Genomic DNA, 17,422 nt, shown 5'->3' on the forward strand with positions numbered 1-17,422 from the left:
CCCTGGCTTCTCTGCTCCGCTCCTGGAGCCGAAGTGCCACCTTTTCTGAGAAGCTCTTCCTGGCTTCCTTCACGTTTGCTGCCCCCCCCCACCGCGGTCCTAGCCCGTATCCCCTGCGGAGATTCATCTGTCCGTGCCTCCTCAGCTCATCGCCCGATTTATCTATGTAGAGGCAGAGGAGGACGCAGGCCCCGAGGTCAGGAGAGCCCAAGGTCCGAGTGGCCCGGAGCAGCAGCCCCCATCCCACGTCCGGCCCTACGGCATATGAGGCCCAAGGGCCTGGGAGGCTTTGGGGGAGGCAGGGACACAGGGAGGGGACCGAGCAGGGAGGGGTGGGTGGAGGAGGGGCAGAAGAGGCCACTGGCAGGCTCTCCCCACAGATTTCATCGACATCGTCAAGGACCCCGTCCCCCCCAACGAGTATAAGACGGAAGAGGACCCCAAGCTGTTCCACTCGATCAAGACGCAGCGGGGGCCCCTCTCCGACAACTGGATCGAGGAATACAAGCAGCAGGTGCTCCCCATCATGTGCGCCTACAAGCTCTGCAAGGTGGAGTTCCGCTACTGGGGCATGCAGTCCAAGATCGAGAGGTTCATCCACGACACCGGTGAGCCCGCCCGCGCCCTCCGCCCTTCGCGACTGGCCATGACTCGACGTTCCCCTCTTACTCCCGAAAGATGACCCAAAGCCCACGTGCAGCTTCCCTTGAGGTTTACATGGCCACCTGCCGAGTGCCTAGAGGTGACAGGCAGTGTACGTCGGTTGTCCCCTTAAGAAACCCCTAGGACCACCCCCCAGACGCTCTGGATAGGCTTGTGTTTGTGGCATCTAGTGCCAACCCCCTGGGCGGGGAGACCGGCTCCCTGATGCTGACCCGCCTACCCCGTGGGCTGGATGTCACAGGGGGACACCCAGGTGCCCTCACACCATGGAGCCGGGCCTGGAGCCGGGCCAGGGAACAGGTGGACCACTGGGCCCAACCTGGGCCTCCTCTCTCCCCAGTACCCTCAGCTCCCTACGTGCCCCCCGCCCCCTAGTCATGGCATGAGGTCCGTGCCAAGGGCCCAGCCCCCCCTAAGCCTCGTGAACTAGAAGTGGCATCTGGGCAGATACATTTTGACTACCAGAACCAGGGTTTTGGTTTCGATGTGAGGAAAGCCACACCCCTGAGAGTACGTGTCACGTGTGTCCTGTCAGCTCACAATGACTGGTGACGATAGTCCCGTAAGCCCTGCTGGCAGAGGAGGAAGCAGAGAAGCAGAGAGCCCCCTCACCCCCCCACCCCCGCTCCTGCAGCAGGGGGCAGGGGCGTGTCCTCAGATGGTCTCTTCCATGTGGGACCCACGGGTGCCATGCCTGAGGCCTTGGCCCAGGACTTGGGGGTCCGAGACAGTCCGGGCTGAAAGAGGGCGCCCTCCAGGGAGCACAGGGTGGAGGGATTTAGGAAGGACTGTGGGGGAGGCAGAGTGGCCTGAGCCAGGAGGAGGGTCACAGAGACCCTTGGAAAGCTGCTCCGCTTTCTCTAGGAAAGTGGAAGATCCATGCCCCGAGACCTGGTGACATCCCTCCCAGGTTTGCCCCCAAGAGAAACTCTTGTACACGTTCCAGAATGTTCAGAGCAGCAGATCTGTAAAAGCTAAAGTGGACAGACAGTGAAAGTGAGCCAAAGGCCCAAGGACAAAAGAAGGAATAAGCAAAATGGTGTTGCAAACAAGTAAATACCAGACAGCAGCAAACCTGAAACCCACCCAGAGAGAGCCCCACAGGTGTTAGGAAAAGACACGGCCACGTGACATGTCCACGTAAACATCAGCAACACTCACGACAGCCCAAAGTGCCATGTGGAAAATCACGTGTGGGCTGCAGGAGAGGAAAGTCAGTGACACACAGAAGTGAGGCTGGGTGGGGCGGGAGGCGAGGGCATCCAGGAGGGCCGTCCCAGGGCTCCCTGCCGCTGCTGGCGGCTGTTCCCTCCCGGGTCGGCGTGGGTAGGGATGATGCTCTTTTTCTTCTTAATGTTTTCCTAGCGAGCTTTATCGAGGCCTAATTTTGCATTACCATGCACTTCACCCCTTGCAAGAGGACAGTTCTTTAAGTGGCAGTGTATTCAGAGTCGTGCACACGGTTCTAGAACATTCCGTCCTCCCCAGTCTTTTGTTCATGTTCACAGTCACCCCCACGCCCACCCCCAGCCCCAGGCAACCCCCCTCTGCCTTCTGTCCCCAAAGTTCTTTTATTATCTTTTATACCTTGAAAGCAGTTTCATTTTCGTTATTTGGCTTGCCTGGCATAGTCTTCTATGTCTTACTTTGTCTTATTTTGTATCTTATTTTATATGTATATATGCTCTATTTGAGAGAAGAGACCAACCCAGTTTGCACTGGAACTTGATTTCCATGTGAAAATTCGATAGCAAAAGTGTACTAGACACTGACAGGAGACAGTGAGGGGGTCTTCCCTCCAGCGCCCCCGGGGCAGGAATCCCTCCAAAATTCATCTTGGCTTTTGAGCAGCCACATTCCCTCACGAGGCCCCTTTGCTCCAATTGTAGAACCTCATGAGGCCATCTGTGAGCCAGACCCCTCAGTGGCAGATGGGGAAACTGAGGCACAGGGCGGGGGACAGTGATTTGCCCACAATCCCACGCCCAGCCCTAGGACCTAACGCTGCCCCTCTCTCCTGTCCCTCCTGTCTCCCTACCCCCCGCCCCCCAACCGCCGCCTGGGGGCAGGCCTGCGGAAGGTGATGGTGAGGGCCCACAGGCAGGCCTGGTGCTGGCAGGACGAGTGGTACGGGCTGAACATGGAGAACATCCGGGAGCTGGAGAAGGAGGCGCAGCTCATGCTGTCCCGCAAGATGGCCCAGTTCAGCGAAGATGGCGAGGAGGCTGCAGAGCTGGCCGAGGACGAGGCCGGCCAGGCCCAGCTGCCCGGGGATGCCGCCCAGCCCAGCAGTGGCAGTGGCGGGGAGCCCCTGGCGGGCCGGGGCCTCAAGAAACAGTGGTCCACGTCCTCCAAGTCCTCACGGTCCTCCAAGCGGGGAGGTGAGCGCCCGGGGGCACATAGCGCCGCCTTTCTCCAGGCTGGGGGGGTGGGTCTCTCTGCCTTCCCCCAGTGTACCCCAGGGACAGCCCTCACCCCCGTCCGCGGCAGCCGGTTGCTGCCACTGCCAGGTAATTCTGACTCCGGACAGGGACTCTTGCTTCCCAACCTGTGGGCCACACCGGTGGGGAGTCAGAACCATTCCCTGCCCGCAGCGCCGCAGCTCAGAGTGCGCCCAGGCTGCCTCCCCCCCGCAGCAGGTGCCTCCAGACGCCCCTACAAGGGCTGCAAGGACTGACTGCAGCTCTGAGCAGCCGGTGTCCCCAGCAGGAGAGGGAGTCTGGGTGGGTTCCCCCAGCATGCCCAGGAGGGGTCTCTGCTCCTGGGGCAGCAGCCAGGCTGGAGAAGCCAAAAGAACCTTTAGAGCCTGAGAAAGACCTTTCCCGGGAGAACTTCGGCCGAAGTGCAGTGGCGGTTTGGAAAAACCAGGGTATCCTGTTTATAGCCAGGAGTCTCCACTCAAACCCAGCGTCCCCACACCGGGCTGGCCTGTGTGTGTGCCGAGGGGCTCTGTGGATGTCCCTACCATACCTTTTATGTCCCTCACCTCCTGGAGTGCCCCACAGCCTTACCGGCTCTGCTGCAGGAGGATTTCAGGGGCTCCCCCGCCCCGTGCAGAGGGCTGTTGAGAGCACGGGAGTGGCCCCAGGCCTGTGTGCCTGCAGGTCCCAGCCTTAACCCCAGTACACTCCCAGTTCCTGGTCCTCCCTGGGACATAACTGCTTTGTGCCAGGCGGGCTGGGAGGGACCTTCTTGAAAGTTCCAGGAGCTTCCCCCGCTCCCTTCTCCCTTCTCCCCTGAGCCCTCCTGGCCCTGCTCTGCCACCGGCTCCTCTGTCCCCCGCCCCCATTCGGCTGGCTGGCCGGTCAGCCTGCGGTTTTGCCTTCCAGCCAGCCCCTCCCGCCACAGCATCTCCGAGTGGAGAATGCAGAGTATTGCCCGGGACTCCGACGAGAGCTCAGACGACGAGTATTTCGACGCTCATGGTAGGTGGCTCTTCCCCGGGGGACCGGAGGGAAGAGCTGAGAGGGTCTGGGCAGAGGGAGAGAGGAAGCCGCCAGGAGGCGGGGCCACTGCCAGGCTGTAGGATGGACTGACGCAGACGGGGCTTTGTGCCACCTGTGAGTTTCTTTCCAGAAGCACGGCCTCTTAAGAGTTCCTAAATCTCTGTAACGACCTTGTTTTCTTCTTGGGTTAATGGACGTCCAGCTCCCGTAGAAACCTTATTAGCAAATGCAAACCAGCAGGAAATAGGCGAAATGGCCCATTTTCCCACCAATCCCCAAATAAACACGGTGACACACAGCCTCCTGAATCACCCACCTTTGCTGGGGAGACGGGGGTCCCATTGGCCCTCGAACAACACGGGTTTGCACACGGCACGGGTCCACATACACGTGGATTTTTTTTGGATAAGTACCATACCGTAAATGTATTTTCCTTTATGATTTTCTGAATGACGTTGTGTTTTCTCTAGCTTGTTTTGTTGTAAGAATACGGTGTATCACATACATGACATACAAAATCTGTGTTAATTGGCTCTTTATGTTATCGGTTCTGCTTCTGGTCAACATAGGCTATAAATAGTTAAGTTTCTGGGGAATCAAGTTTGATGTGGATTTTTGACTGGGGGCGGGGGCCGGGGCTAAGGGGCTAGCGCCCCAGCCCCTGTGTTGTTCAAGGGTCAACTTCACTAAAACACTCACTTGCTTCCCACCCTGGCCCTTCCTCTCCACTGGCAGACCGGTCTGTGGAGGAGACAGGTTTCCAGCTTGTCGTTTACAAAGCAAGACACAGGCTCGGAGGGGACAGGGACTTGTCCACAGACACTAAGCAGGACCGAGGCAGGCTGCAGGGCTGGGGGAGGGGGCCGGTGCCCACCGGGACAGCCACCTCCCACCCAGCAGTCCTCAGAGAAGCAGAAACAAGGCCGTCTGTGTAGATGTTGAAACAGTCAGGAATGTTAGCTGATGAGCGGCGAGACAAAACGCGGTCCGTCCTTGTAGGGAAATAGGATTCAGCCGTAGAACGGACTGAGCCACGGACCCCTGCCAGTCCGGGCAATATGGCAGTAAGAGCACGCGGGGAAAGAAGCCAAACACAAAAGACCCCACGTTGTATGATTCCCTTCTGTGGGATGTCCAGGACCGGCCCATCCTTAGAGACTGGAAGTGGCTCCGTGGTCACCAGCACCTGGGGAGGGGGACAGGGAGCGACTGCTGACGGGGGCAAGGTTTCCATTTGGGGAGCTGGAGATGCTCCGGAACCAGGCAGAGGTGGTGGTTGTACAGCACTGGGAACGAACGGAAGGCTGCCTTCAAGTGGTTAAGTGGTGAATTTTATGTTACGGGAACATTATCGCAGTTTTTAGAAAAGGTCAGGCCGAAGCCCCATGGGTGTCGGTCAGCTGTTCGTCCTGCTAAGGAAGGGGGGTGGAAGCGAGCTCGGAGGCATCCACAGGCCAGAGAGCCGCGGGAACGCCCGGAGTGGCCCCACGAGGCCCCGCACCTCCCAGCCAGGCCTCCTCGCGCCCCTCGGGCCCTGCCCTCCGGTGGGTGCCGAAGCCCTGCTCTCTCCTCCCCAGAGGACCTGTCCGACTCAGAGGAGATATTCCCCAAGGACATCACCAAGTGGAACTCCAATGATCTCATGGACAAGATCGAAAGCCCTGAGCCAGAGGATTCACAGGGTACCCGAGTGGGGGGCGGTGGGGTGCTTCAGTATCTGGGGAGCGGGCTGCGGGGACCAGGCCCCTCCTCTCCGACCCAGCTGCTGTGCGGTGCTGGGCATCCGAGGGTCCCGCTTGTCTGGGTCGCTGCATCTGTCCCGTGGGCTCACGGCTCCCCTACTTCCGTGTTGCAGATGGTCTCTACCGCCAGAGCGCCCCTGAATTCAGGGTGGCCTCCAGCGTGGAGCAGCTGAACATCATCGAGGTGGGTGCCTGGGCAGGGGCAGAGGTCCGGGGGGCTATGCTGCCCATGGCCCCCCGGGCTGCAGGGGGCGGGGGCTGAGCTCAAAGGACAGGTCCCATGGGGTGCAGAGGCAGACCTCGGCGCCCACCGCCTCACGTCCTCGTTGGCCTAGGCGCCATCACAGAGAGGCCTGGGGGCCCCTTTACTCCCTGCCCCGACGTCCCTGAGAACCAAGAAGGACTGCAGACAGCCCCCAAAGAAGGCCTTGACCCAGCTCCACCCATGGAGAGTGAAAGGAGAAACTGGCAAATTCCAGACCAAAAAAAAGATGTTCACCTTGTACCCAGCCTTTCTGCATTTGCTGAAGAATATAAGATGGAAGTGGGGCATGCAAAAGCCGTCTAGGCAGAACTGAGCGGCAGCCGCCCCGCAGGGGCCTCGGGGGGCCCTCAGCGTCCAATAAAGCTATCTTGGCAGAGCGCCTGTGTCCGCTTCGGGGGTTCTTTGCACAGGGCTCGGGCCCCTTCTCCTCCTCCAGCTGTGGGCGGTCAGAGCTGTTTGCACTGGGGCTGTCATGCTGTGGTCACCGCATGGCTCTCGCCCCACGCTGCCCAAGGTGGAAACAGCACCTCCAGGAACTCGGGACCCCTGGGGAGCTCGGACCAACTGCCAGGGAGGAGAAGTAGCGTCCACACCACCCTCCCCAACTTGGGGTTTTCTACTCTGGGGTCCAGGGTCAACGTGGGCTTTTCTAGAAGGCAAAGTGGGACGAGGGGAGTTGATTTCCAGTGGCCGGTTAATGGCAACATAAAGCATACTGAGCCCCCTCCCCACCTAGGGCGCACACAGCTCTGACGGCCCTCCGGAGGGGCAGAAGGGGCCTTGGGCTCTAGGTCTGGCTCGGGACGTGCGTGGGAACCCAGCACCGGTTCTGGGCACGGCCATCCAGAGTCAGATCCCTTTGCTTGCAATAGCCCCCAAACCGGAGCCTCCCCTACCCAGCCTTGGTGGGGGGGGGGTACGGCTTTATGGAGACACTGACGGGGACCCCCTGGCTCTCCAGAGCTGGCCCCGTGGCTCCCACGCCCACTGCTGCATTGTACCTCCCCCAGGGTCTGTTCCTACAGGGTTTGAGTCGAGTCTTGGGTGGGGTGTGCCCTAGGGTTAGGCACGTATGGGAGCAGAGCCGTGTCTCTAGTTGGCCTCCGGGAGTCCCCAAACAGTCCCAGCCTCCAGTGCTGGGTCGCAGGAGACAGGCACCGGCCTCTCACTGCCCACCCCTTGCCCGTCTTGGGTTTCTGAAGACCGCTGGACTCCACCTCCCTAAGTGGGTGATGGTGAGGCTGCCCTGAGACATTCCTTCCTTGAGCCCCTGGCCTGGCCTGTTGATAAGCCCTTGAGGCAATGTGGCAGCTCCTCCCGCGCTCCTCCCGGCCGCTGGTCCAGGGAGCTGGGGGCCCCACCCTGCCCTGCCCGGGCTGTGAATTCATTCCTGCCCAGGCCGGCCAGCCATGGTCAGCCTTCCTGTGCGGACAGGAATCATCGCCAGGCTCGGCCAGGTCTGTGATCCTGCCCAAACTCCCGTTGCCCACAACTGGCCAATGACTGGCCTCATCCCAATCTTGCCTTGGCTCCAGACCCTGTACTGCCCACCAGCCTCTCTCGTTCGCTGTTCCGTGGCTCCTGGACCGGCCCCGTTCCCTTGTGTTTCCCGGCAGCCTCACCAGCCCCTGGGTCCAGACCCCGTTCTGCCCACCCCCCACCTAAGCTCTGTGTTGGCACTTGGGGCTCATTGCTGCCCCTGCCTACACGCCATCCTATGGCCCAGTTCAGGGCCATTTGTCCTCACATGGACCTTCCAGATGGTTTTGGTCCCCTGCTTGTCCCCCACACGCCTGGACATAATAGGGACATGGCACATACTCTCCAGTGGCCTCTCCTGGGCCCTGGTCCTAGCTCCCGCAGGCACACAATGTAAGTTAAGGTGGAGAAAGGCCCCTGGGGATGCAGCTACAGCTGGGGTTGGCAGGATAACACTGAATCGGTGGCAGAAACTCTGGGTTCCGGGGCAGCTTGGCACTGATGTGCTGCGTGACATTGGACAAGTCTCTCAGTCTCTCTGGGCCACACCCACCTCAGCTGTAGATAGAATAGTTCCAACCCCGTGCAAATGTGTACAAGTCTCGGGTCTCACTGTGACCTCACATGCAGGCCTGACCAGCAGGAGGTAGGGTCCTTAACCCCTCCTGAATTAGGGTGGTTCAGGCAGGTGCACCTACATCCCCTCCCTGCTCTAAGATGCTTGGAGACCTTGGTCTTAGAGTCCGGGAATGGCAGCACCGGGAACAGAAGGGAAGCCCGGTATAGATGAGGGGTGAGCTCAGAGCTGCAGGCCCTGTGCCCAACATCACGGCCGGCCCAGGCTGAGGCTGCCCTGGGGCGCAGACACATGGAGGGCAGGCAGGCTCCAGAGCCTCACATAGAGCACCCCTGAATTCAGGGTGGCATCCGGTGGGAAACTGAACATCACCAAGGTGGGTGCTCAGGCGGGCAGAGGGCCCCTCGCCAAGGCTGGAAACTGCCACCTGGCCCCTGATGGAAAGTGGAAACTGAGGGGGGGTGGGCAGAGCTGCTCGTGGAGAGGGAGAGGAACCATCTTGGCCTCCCCAGGGGAAGGGGTTGAGGCTGCCCACACCAGGCCCTGTAGCTGAGGAACTGAACTGGGACTTCAGAGAGGGAGCATTGGGCCAGATCACCGCCCCCCCCCCGCCCCGGGGTGACACGGGCCCAGCAAGGAGCTGAGTCCCCGTGGAGTTGACGCCCTGCCAACCCGTGCAGGACGAGGTCAGCCCACCCCTGGCCGCGCCGGCCTCCAAGATCCACGTGCTGCTGCTGGTGCTGCACGGAGGCACTATCCTGGACACGGGCGCTGGGGACCCCAGCTCCAAGCAGGGCGACACCAACACCATCGCCACCGTGTTCGACACCGTCATGCGCGTGCACTACCCCAGCGCCCTGGGCCGCCTTGCCATCCGCCTGGTGCCCTGCCCACCCATCTGCTCAGATGCCTTTGCCCTCGTCTCCAAGTGAGTGCCTGGGACCCAGACCACCCATCCCAAAGCACCTGGCCCCTAGGGTCAGGCTGCTCCCCTAGCCTCAGGACCCCCATCTAGGTGTCCACACTTACCATCCAGCCCATTCTGTCCAGAGGCAACAAAACCTATGCAGATGGTTGGGCTTACAGAGGAGGGGCCCCAGGCCCAAGGCTGAGCCTCAGTTTCCCTATCTGAGGTGTGGGGCTGTTGACCTGCCCCTGAGATGCAAGGCTTTACTCCCCAGCTCTGTTACCCAGCCTTCCAGGGCCTGGCCCAGAAGCGACCCCATGAGGTTGGCCCTGTCACAGCTGAGGCTCTCCAGTGGCAGGCCTGCTGCCCTGTCAGGGAGGGGCCCCTGAGGCTAAGCTGAGCCACCTGCTCTCTCCTGACCGGGCCCCCTCCCCCAGCCTTAGCCCCTACAGCCACGATGAAGGCTGTCTGTCCAGTAGCCAGGACCACATCCCCCTGGCTGCCCTGCCCCTGCTGGCCACCTCCTCACCCCAGTACCAGGAGGCGATCGCCGCAGTGATCCAGCGGGCCAACCTTGCCTATGGGGACTTCATCAAGTCCCAGGAGGGCATGACCTTCAATGGGCAGGTGAGTGGTGGGGCGGGAGAAGGGCAGACGAGCCCCACGGGGTGGGGGGGATACCCCCCCAGTTGGGCCCCAGCAAGCGGGGCAGGCACTCAGCCTCCAGAGCCTCTCCGCCTCCAGGTCTGCTTGATTGGGGACTGCGTCGGGGGCATCTTGGCGTTCGACGCCTTGTGCCAGGGCAACCAGCCGGTGTCCGAGAGTCAGAGCAGCAGCCGCCGGGGCAGCGTGGCCAGTGTGCAGGTACCATGCCCATTGCCCCCAGAGTGGGGGCATCTTCAGCACCAACCTGCTAGCCCCACACCTCCCCCAGGCAAGGGAAAGGAAGGGCGGAGGTTGTCAGCGCAGGTACCCAGAGCCGACGGGGCGGGTGCACGGGGCCGGTGAGCTGCTACGGTGGGACCGAGCCTGGAGCCCATGAGGCTTCAGCGGGCGGTGGAGGAGGGTCTGCACCGTAGGGAGCAAGGATCTAGCCCTAAGAGGTGCAGCGGGCAGCCCCTCTGAGCGTCCCAGCAGGAGGGGATCTGAGATCCCTCTGCTGCCCAGCAGCACATGGCCTGGGGTCAGGGGGCTGTGCAAGACTGCGAGGTCGCTGAGAGGTCCCAAAGACTCGGGCGGCCCATTCAGGCAGGAATGGAGGCTGTTGGGACTCAGCCAGCGGGCTGGGGGGACAGGGCTTCCCCTCCCTGGCGTGGGTGAGAGGCCAGCTGGGCAGGGGGCAGTGGCCTTGGAGTCGGGAAGGAGAAGACCGAAGCCAAGCCCAGGTCGGTGGCCACCGGGCAGTGAACCCCCATGGGGCTGTTCCAGGACACTGACCTGCTGTCCCCCGGGACCCTGGCCAATGCGGCCCAGGGCGGCAGCGGCAGCCTGGAGAGCAGTCGGCACCTTAGCCGCAGCAACGTGGATCTCCCCCGAAGCAATGGTGTCGAAGACCCCAAGAGGCAGCTGCCCCGAAAGAGGAGCGACTCGTCCACCTACGAGCTGGACACCATCCAGCAGCACCAGGCCTTCCTGTCCAGGTGCTTGGGGCAAGCGGGGCCCCCAGGTCCGACCCTGAGGCCCATGGCCAGGGGACGGGGGAACCTTAAGAGAGAGGGATGCCTCAGAATTGGGAACATAAACCTCGAGGGCTGACGTGAGGGTAGTGGGATGCCCGGGCTGGGCCCACGGCTCTTTGGTCAGGAGAAGGTGGCCTGTTGGGTGCCGCTAGGATCTTGTACACACCGAGGGCCATCTTGAGCCCAAGGGAACAGCTGGTCCAGGATGGGGCAGAGTTGGGGGGCAGAACCCATCGGGGACATCTATTCTAAAGGCAGTGGCACCCCGAGAGAGGTTGGGACTGGCTGTCACCAGAGGTGTCCCAGCAGGTACTGGGCAGCCACATCTGCAGGACAGCTCAGGGGCTGAGCCTCGTGTGGGCCTGATGACCCCCGGGGGATGCTTCCTTTGGGAGGCTGAGAGCTAGCCAGGGGTATGGTGTGACCTCACGAGGCCCCCATCCGCAGCCTCCATGCCAGTGTGCTGAGGAACGAGCCCAGCTCCCGCCGTTCGAGCAGCTCCACCATGCTGGACGGCACAGGGGCTGTGGGGAAGTTCGACTTTGAGATTGCAGACCTTTTCCTCTTCGGGTGCCCGCTGGGGCTCGTCCTGGCCTTGAGGAAGACCGTCATCCCTGCCCTGGATGGTGAGAGCTCTGCGGGGGCAGGACAGGGCAGGGGGTATATGAACCGGGTAGAGGGTCTCAGTGGACCCTGACCACAAGGCCGTGGCCACATCCCAGGCCCCTTCCTGCATCAGCCTCACTTCTGCCCTCCCCAGACGGGCCCGCTGCTCTCTTTTGCTCCTATTCCCGCAGCTCAGACTGTGGCCCCGATCTCTGGGCTCCTGTTCTTCCGTTTCATCTTCCAAGCACCTCTGGGTGCTGAGGTCCAGAAGGGAAGGGCTGCTCTGGTATCAGACGGACATAGACCCAGTCTCCCGGGCCCGAAGTCTTCCCATAAGGAAGAGATGGAAGCCAGACACCCCCAAATCCTCCCAGGTGCCTGGCTTCCCAGTCCCAGAAGGGCTGTGGTCACGCTGCCTCAGAGACCCTCATCAAGGCCACAGGGACAGGGGGGTGTGACATGTCGCTGAGCAGCCTGTCAGAGCAGCAGTCCCTGCAAGGTGCCTCCCCAGATCAGCCAGTGTGGCCCAGAGAGCCCCAGTGTCCTTACAGGGGCCGTGCAGGGCCCATGTTACATCCCCAGGTTACAGAGCGAGAAACTAAGGCTTAGATTGGTGTGGACACTTGCCCAAGAGCAAGTCAGAGGTGGCTTGTACAGAAGCAGAGACTTAGGGACCGTGCTGTTTGGCAACATCATCTGTAATCATGAGACACCAGAACCGCTGTCAGCAGTCCGCAGAGAGCCGCTGGCTGGCTAAATCCCGGCCCGGCCCACCACGGAGGACACCCAGGGCCCAAGATGGGTCCGTGGGACTTGCAGGGCTGAAATGAAGGACACCCACATTTTTGTGTTCTTGGGGGAGGAGGGGAGATTCAGAAGTATGGCACCTGTTCCTACATGTGTGTTTAAAGGTGAGACATCTACTACTCCTCCTTACGCTTAGGGTCCCTGGTCCCCCAGCAACTGTGACCCGCTCAGAGAGCAGCCCCATCGCACAGCCTACGGCCCCACCCTGCTTGGTTTAAAACAAATTTGGTTAATAAAAAGACATATACCAAACCAGAGAGAGGAGCTTTCGGAGCCCCCCCTCCGCCCCCCCGCCCCATAGACCCGGCCTCCTCAGGGCTCTGCCATGCCCCTCCCTGCCCCCCGCCCCCACCCCCAGTCTTCCAGCTGCGGCCAGCCTGCCAGCAAGTCTACAACCTCTTCCACCCCGCCGACCCGTCCGCCTCCCGCCTGGAGCCGCTGCTGGAGCGGAGATTCCACGCCCTGCCCCCTTCCAGCATCCCTCGCTACCAGCGCTACCCGCTGGGGGACGGCTGCTCCACGCTGCTGGGTGAGAGGCCCTGGGGTGGGGCGCAGGGTTGGGGGGTGGCCTAGGGCCCCGGCCGGGCTGGAAGGGGCAGCCTGCACTGAGCTCCTCTGGGAAGCTGGGTGCCTGGTGTGGGTCCGGGATGCATCAGCCAAGGGGGTCAGGGCCTCACCCCAGGTGCGGGAGTGGGGGACAGACCGGGATGAGGACCCCCTCCCCGCTGTGAGGACCCATCACGACAGTGGGTGGCGACGGGGTTCAGAGCAGGGAACTTGTGTGGGGGCTGCTGCCCATCGCCCACTCTTGGCCCTTCCCGGGAAGCCCCCATCCACACCCCTGTCCTCGAGTGTGTCCTGGAGTCCTGTCACGTCCTGGTCCTCAAGGAACCCCCCCCCCACCGTGTCCGTGTCGGAGGAACGTGTCTGGACTGCCCATGCGAGTGTCTGTTCTTGTCCTCTGTTCTCTCCCGTCTGCCTCCAGTCGAGACAGTGCAGAGAAACCCCGAGCTGGTCCTGGAGGGTGGGCCCCTGGCCCCTCTCCCCGCAGGGGACGGCTTCCTGGAAACCAGTATCCCCGTTCCCGCGCTCACCTGGCAAGACGGGCCCCGTCCGAGCCCGGGCTGTGCTGAGTGTGTGTAACACCCCCGTTCGTGGTGGCGTCTGCTTCGCTGGCTGACCGCTGGTCCTCAGGGACTTCCCATGCCCTCCTTGGCCACTTGGAGTCTGTGGGACAGCGGTGTCCCATGGAGACCAGACAGGACAAGTCCTAGGGATCGGGCCTTCCGCACCTCCTCTCTGTGCACCGAGAGCCTGGGAGCTCAGAGGGCAGAGCGGCTGTCCTGGGGTCACCTAGCACGGGTGTGAGTCCAAAGGCTCTGTCTCCCATTTGTGAGGCTGGAGGGGACGGCTAGGAGAGGGGTGAGGCCCCAACCATCATCCCACCTGCTCTGCTAGAGAAGCTTCCAGTCCCGGTGAGGGGGTCATCCAGAGTCCCACTCCTTCCCTGCCTGAGGGGGTCCAGGCCCCTCATGTACCCACCAGCACGGGGTCCTGGAGCCGAGCCCCCACTCTCCCTGCTCTGCCCTGGCCCAGTCACACCCTCGGCACCTGCTTTGTCCCCAGACGCCCATTCGAAGCTGGTTCGGTATGGCCCGTGTGAGGGACAGGCAGGGAGGGGCTTGCCTCGCTCTTAGCATCCCCCAGAGACCGCTGCAGGCCCTCCTGTTAGCACCCCCAAACCCAGCTACAACGCCCTGCGGGTCAGGCCTGCTAGGCGGAGCCCAGGAGGCTGGGGGGGCTAGGAGATCAGGAGCTGTGAGCTGGGTCAGATGGGTGGCCAGGGGGGGCGTGAGCCTGGCCGCCTTGCCTCCCTGCCTACTGTGTCTGTGTTGGTCTGTCTGTCCGGCCCTGCCCCAGCCCTCCCTTCTCTCCCACCTCAGCTCCGTGCCCTGCCCTCTCGGCCCTGAGCAGGCAGACCCCGGGCATGCTTGGTCCCCCCCTCACTGCCAGCTGTGCTCCGATGCCACCGCTCGCCTGCAGGTGGAGGGGTCGGCCACGGCTCCAGCCCACCCTGCCCAGGGCACGCTGGGCCCTACCTCCTGCTGCTCAGGGGGCCGCGGGGCTGGGCTGGGGGCCTGCTCTTACCCAGGTCTCCGGTTCCTGTCCACCTGCAGCAGACGCACTCCAGACCCACAACACAGTCTTTCAAGAGCACGCGGCCCCCTCCTCGCCAGGCGCAGCACCCGCCCCCCGAGGCTTCCGCCGAGCCAGTGAGATCAGCATTGCCAGCCAGGTGTCGGGCATGGCCGAGAGCTACACAGCGTCCAGCATTGCCCAGAGTGAGTGCTGCGGTGGCCTGCCTGTCTGTCGTCGCAGGGGGTCTGCACTATGCACTACCCTCTCCGCCCCTCCCCCAGCCCTGCCAGCTTCCGGGGTGGTTGGCGGTGTCTGGAGACAGCTGGGGAAGGCATTACTGGCAAGAGGTGGCTAGTGACCGGGGTCTCCTCGACACCCACAACGGCTCCAAATGTCCAGAGAGGACCCTGGAGGGAGGGAGTGTTCGAAGGGGTGGCCCAGCAGGGCCAAGTCCAGGCAGGAGGCGATGGGCCTGGGAGGAGGGGTCCTAGCCCCCGCTCAGGGAAGGGGGGGGTAGTGGGGACATTCCCCCTGAGGAGGAAGCCGTGGGCTGTTTCTGGACAAGCAGCCCGACCCCGATGAGCCGGAGAGCAGCTGAGGGGAGCCAGGGAGGCAAGACCTCAGCATGGCCTCCGTCGCTGCTTGGCTTCTCCGAAGCTTCTCAGCAGCTACAAGCAGAGCCCAGGTCAGCCCCTTGCCGGGGCCCAGGGCCAGCTGCCCCCTCCGTCCTCCCAGACCACGTGACCGGCTGCCTCTGGCTGCACCTGAGCTGAGGCGGGCATGAGTATCCTTCCGTGGGGAAGGCCGGGGCGCCTGGCCCTCTCCCCAGCGCCCTTCCTGGCCTGTGGTGGCACGCCGGTGGTCCCAGCACGGCTGACCCCGCCCCGTTGTTTCGCTTCTCAGAGGCCCCGGTGTCGCTCAGCCATACCCCCAGCGTCCGGCGCCTGTCGCAGCTCGCCCTGCCCCACCCACCCCCCACTACCCCGGGGCCCCCCCTACAGGCCGGGCAGGCGAGCCCCAGCCTGGAGCGGGCGCCTCGCCTTCCTGACTTGGACACCAGAGAAGGTACCGGGTGTCACACGGCCTCCGTCCACACACGCTGTCCTCCCGTAATGAGGGTCCCTCACCATTTCCAGGCACATCTCACCATCACGCCCTGCCCGCTGAAGCCTAACCAGGGAGCTAGAGACTCGGGCTGGGAGGGTGCAGACCCGGGGAGGCGGCGGACAGGGTGGAGTTGGCTGGAGGTTGAGGACCACGGGATTGTGCAAGCAGGCCTTGGGCAGAAGCGGGGAGAGCCCTGGCCCCCACCAGACATCACTCAGAGCAGCTCCCGCGTGCGGCCATCAGAAAGGCACATTTTTTTTTTAAGATTTCTTATTTATTTATTTGACCGAGAGAGAGATCACAGGTGGGCAAAGAGGCAGGCAGAGAGAGAGGGGGAAGCAGACTCCTCGCTGAGCAGAGAGCCTGATGCGGGGCTTGATCCCAGGACCCTGGGATCATGACCTGAACCAAAGGCAGAGGCTTAACCCACTGAGCCACCCAGGCACCCCAGAAAGGCACTTTTGAACCCTTACCTGGAGCTAGGGTGGTTTCCCAGCCTGGAGTGGGAGCCTGGATTTGCACCCAGGCCTTGACACTTGGCCTGCAGGTGCTAAGGGGCCTTGCCTTGGGGTTCACCCCGACATAACCTGTCACCAGCCTGAGGCCTGCAGGGCAGATGGGGGGCAGGAGAGGTCTGGAGAGGATGTGACAGGGCTCAGGGCAGGGGATCAGGATCTGCCACAGAACCAGGGAGAAGCCTGCCTTCCAACAGGGATCGTGCCCTCTCCCTAACCACACCCTCCTTCCTCACAGCCTGCATGCTCTCCAGAGCCTCCCCACCCTCATCCCCAGGCCTGCTGGCTGCTTGCTCGCTCTCCTGGGGTCCTGGGCCTTCCCTGCTCCCTCCTGTCACCCGGCCAGGGAGGAGGCCTGCTTTGGCTGCAGCCCCTGTCCCCTGGTCAGAGGAGGGTCTAGCCTTTCGGCTGAGCAGAGCCTGAGGGGCCTGGTGCCCTCCGAGGGGCAGCTGGTCAAGCCCCCGCACCCACCCCGGCAGTTGCAGCAAAGTGGTGGGGCCAGAAGCGGATCGACTACGCCCTGTACTGCCCCGACGCGCTGACAGCCTTCCCCACGGTGGCTCTGCCGCACCTCTTCCACGCCAGCTACTGGGAGTCAACAGACGTGGTCTCCTTCCTGCTGAGACAGGTACCCAGGGGCCCACCACCCGCTGCCCCCAGGCCCCCACAGGGACCAGGTGATGACACTGCTGACAGGGCCCCTTTCGTAGCGAGGAGGGCAGTGGGGGTTCCCAGAGGGAGCAGCATGGGGGAGCCCGGGCAGTTGGGGGCAAATGCGCACATTCACGAGACATGTGACTTTGGGGGGGACCAGCGGGGGGGACCACAGTGGGTTGAAGAGTGTCCCCCGACCCCTCACAGGCTCCCGTTTCTGGCTCTGAGGGCCGCTGGCTTCCCCTTCCTAGCACAAGCAGCCCCAGGCTTGAGATGGCCCGTGACCCGCTTCTTGCCCTCACAGGTCATGAGGCACGACAATTCGAGCATCTTGGAGCTGGATGGCAAGGAGGTTTCGGTGTTCACCCCCTCCAAGCCAAGAGAGAAGTGGCAGCGCAAGAGGACCCATGTGAAACTGCGGGTGAGGGGGCCCCACAGCCACTGTCCTGCTGAGCCCTCACAAGACACCCTGCCACAGCCGAGGAGACCGAGTCACAGAGACACATGCTGTCTTACTCAACCCTCGGGCTGTGGGGTTGGAGCTAGTTCCCCTTCTCTAGACTGCGCGGGGCACCAAGGCCGGGTAGGTCACGTGGCTGAGCCGAACTTGAGCCTACGCCTTCCGACATCAAGCCTGTGCTCACCCACCAGGCCCAGGAGATCCTAGCTGTCCTTCCCTCCCCTCCCCTGACCCGCCTCGCTCCTCCTGTCCCCAGAACGTGACCGCCAACCACCGGATCAATGACGCAGTCGCCAACGAGGATGGCCCGCAGGTTCTCACGGGCCGGTTCATGTACGGGCCCCTGGACATGGTCACTCTGACGGGGGAGAAGGTG

At 62.7% G+C, this 17,422-nt stretch overlaps 1 protein-coding gene across 16 annotated transcripts in view; it reads left to right on the plus strand.

Moving 5' to 3' along the window:
- The window catches only part of PITPNM2 (phosphatidylinositol transfer protein membrane associated 2), a 134,469-nt gene that overhangs the window by 112,724 nt on the left and 4,323 nt on the right, over positions 1-17,422 (plus strand). For 9 of the 16 annotated variants that reach the window (XR_006604754.1, XM_045073513.1, XM_045073510.1 and 6 more), the window contains 17 exons: positions 381-608; positions 2,733-3,044; positions 3,993-4,088; positions 5,687-5,791; positions 5,965-6,035; positions 8,853-9,100; positions 9,517-9,706; positions 9,824-9,943; positions 10,508-10,719; positions 11,206-11,384; positions 12,530-12,700; positions 13,157-13,306; positions 14,349-14,513; positions 15,214-15,375; positions 16,412-16,560; positions 16,891-17,007; positions 17,303-17,419. Coding sequence is in view for 15 of the 16 variants with exons in the window: in XM_045073513.1 (XP_044929448.1) it covers positions 381-608; positions 2,733-3,044; positions 3,993-4,088; positions 5,687-5,791; positions 5,965-6,035; positions 8,853-9,100; positions 9,517-9,706; positions 9,824-9,943; positions 10,508-10,719; positions 11,206-11,384; positions 12,530-12,700; positions 13,157-13,306; positions 14,349-14,513; positions 15,214-15,375; positions 16,412-16,560; positions 16,891-17,007; positions 17,303-17,419 (2,792 nt within the window). In the remaining variant the exon portion in view is untranslated. The remainder of the gene's footprint in view (positions 1-380; positions 609-2,732; positions 3,045-3,992; positions 4,089-5,686; positions 5,792-5,964; positions 6,036-8,852; positions 9,101-9,516; positions 9,707-9,823; positions 9,944-10,507; positions 10,720-11,205; positions 11,385-12,529; positions 12,701-13,156; positions 13,307-14,348; positions 14,514-15,213; positions 15,376-16,411; positions 16,561-16,890; positions 17,008-17,302; positions 17,420-17,422) is intronic. The other 7 variants (XM_013056445.2, XM_013056447.2, XM_013056446.2 and 4 more) reach the window with 4 other exon arrangements.

The sequence above is a fragment of the Mustela putorius genome, unplaced genomic scaffold (genome assembly GCF_011764305.1).
Source record: "Mustela putorius furo isolate JIRA1106 unplaced genomic scaffold, ASM1176430v1.1 tig00537248_pilon_pilon_pilon, whole genome shotgun sequence".
Lineage (NCBI taxonomy): Eukaryota > Metazoa > Chordata > Mammalia > Carnivora > Mustelidae > Mustela > Mustela putorius.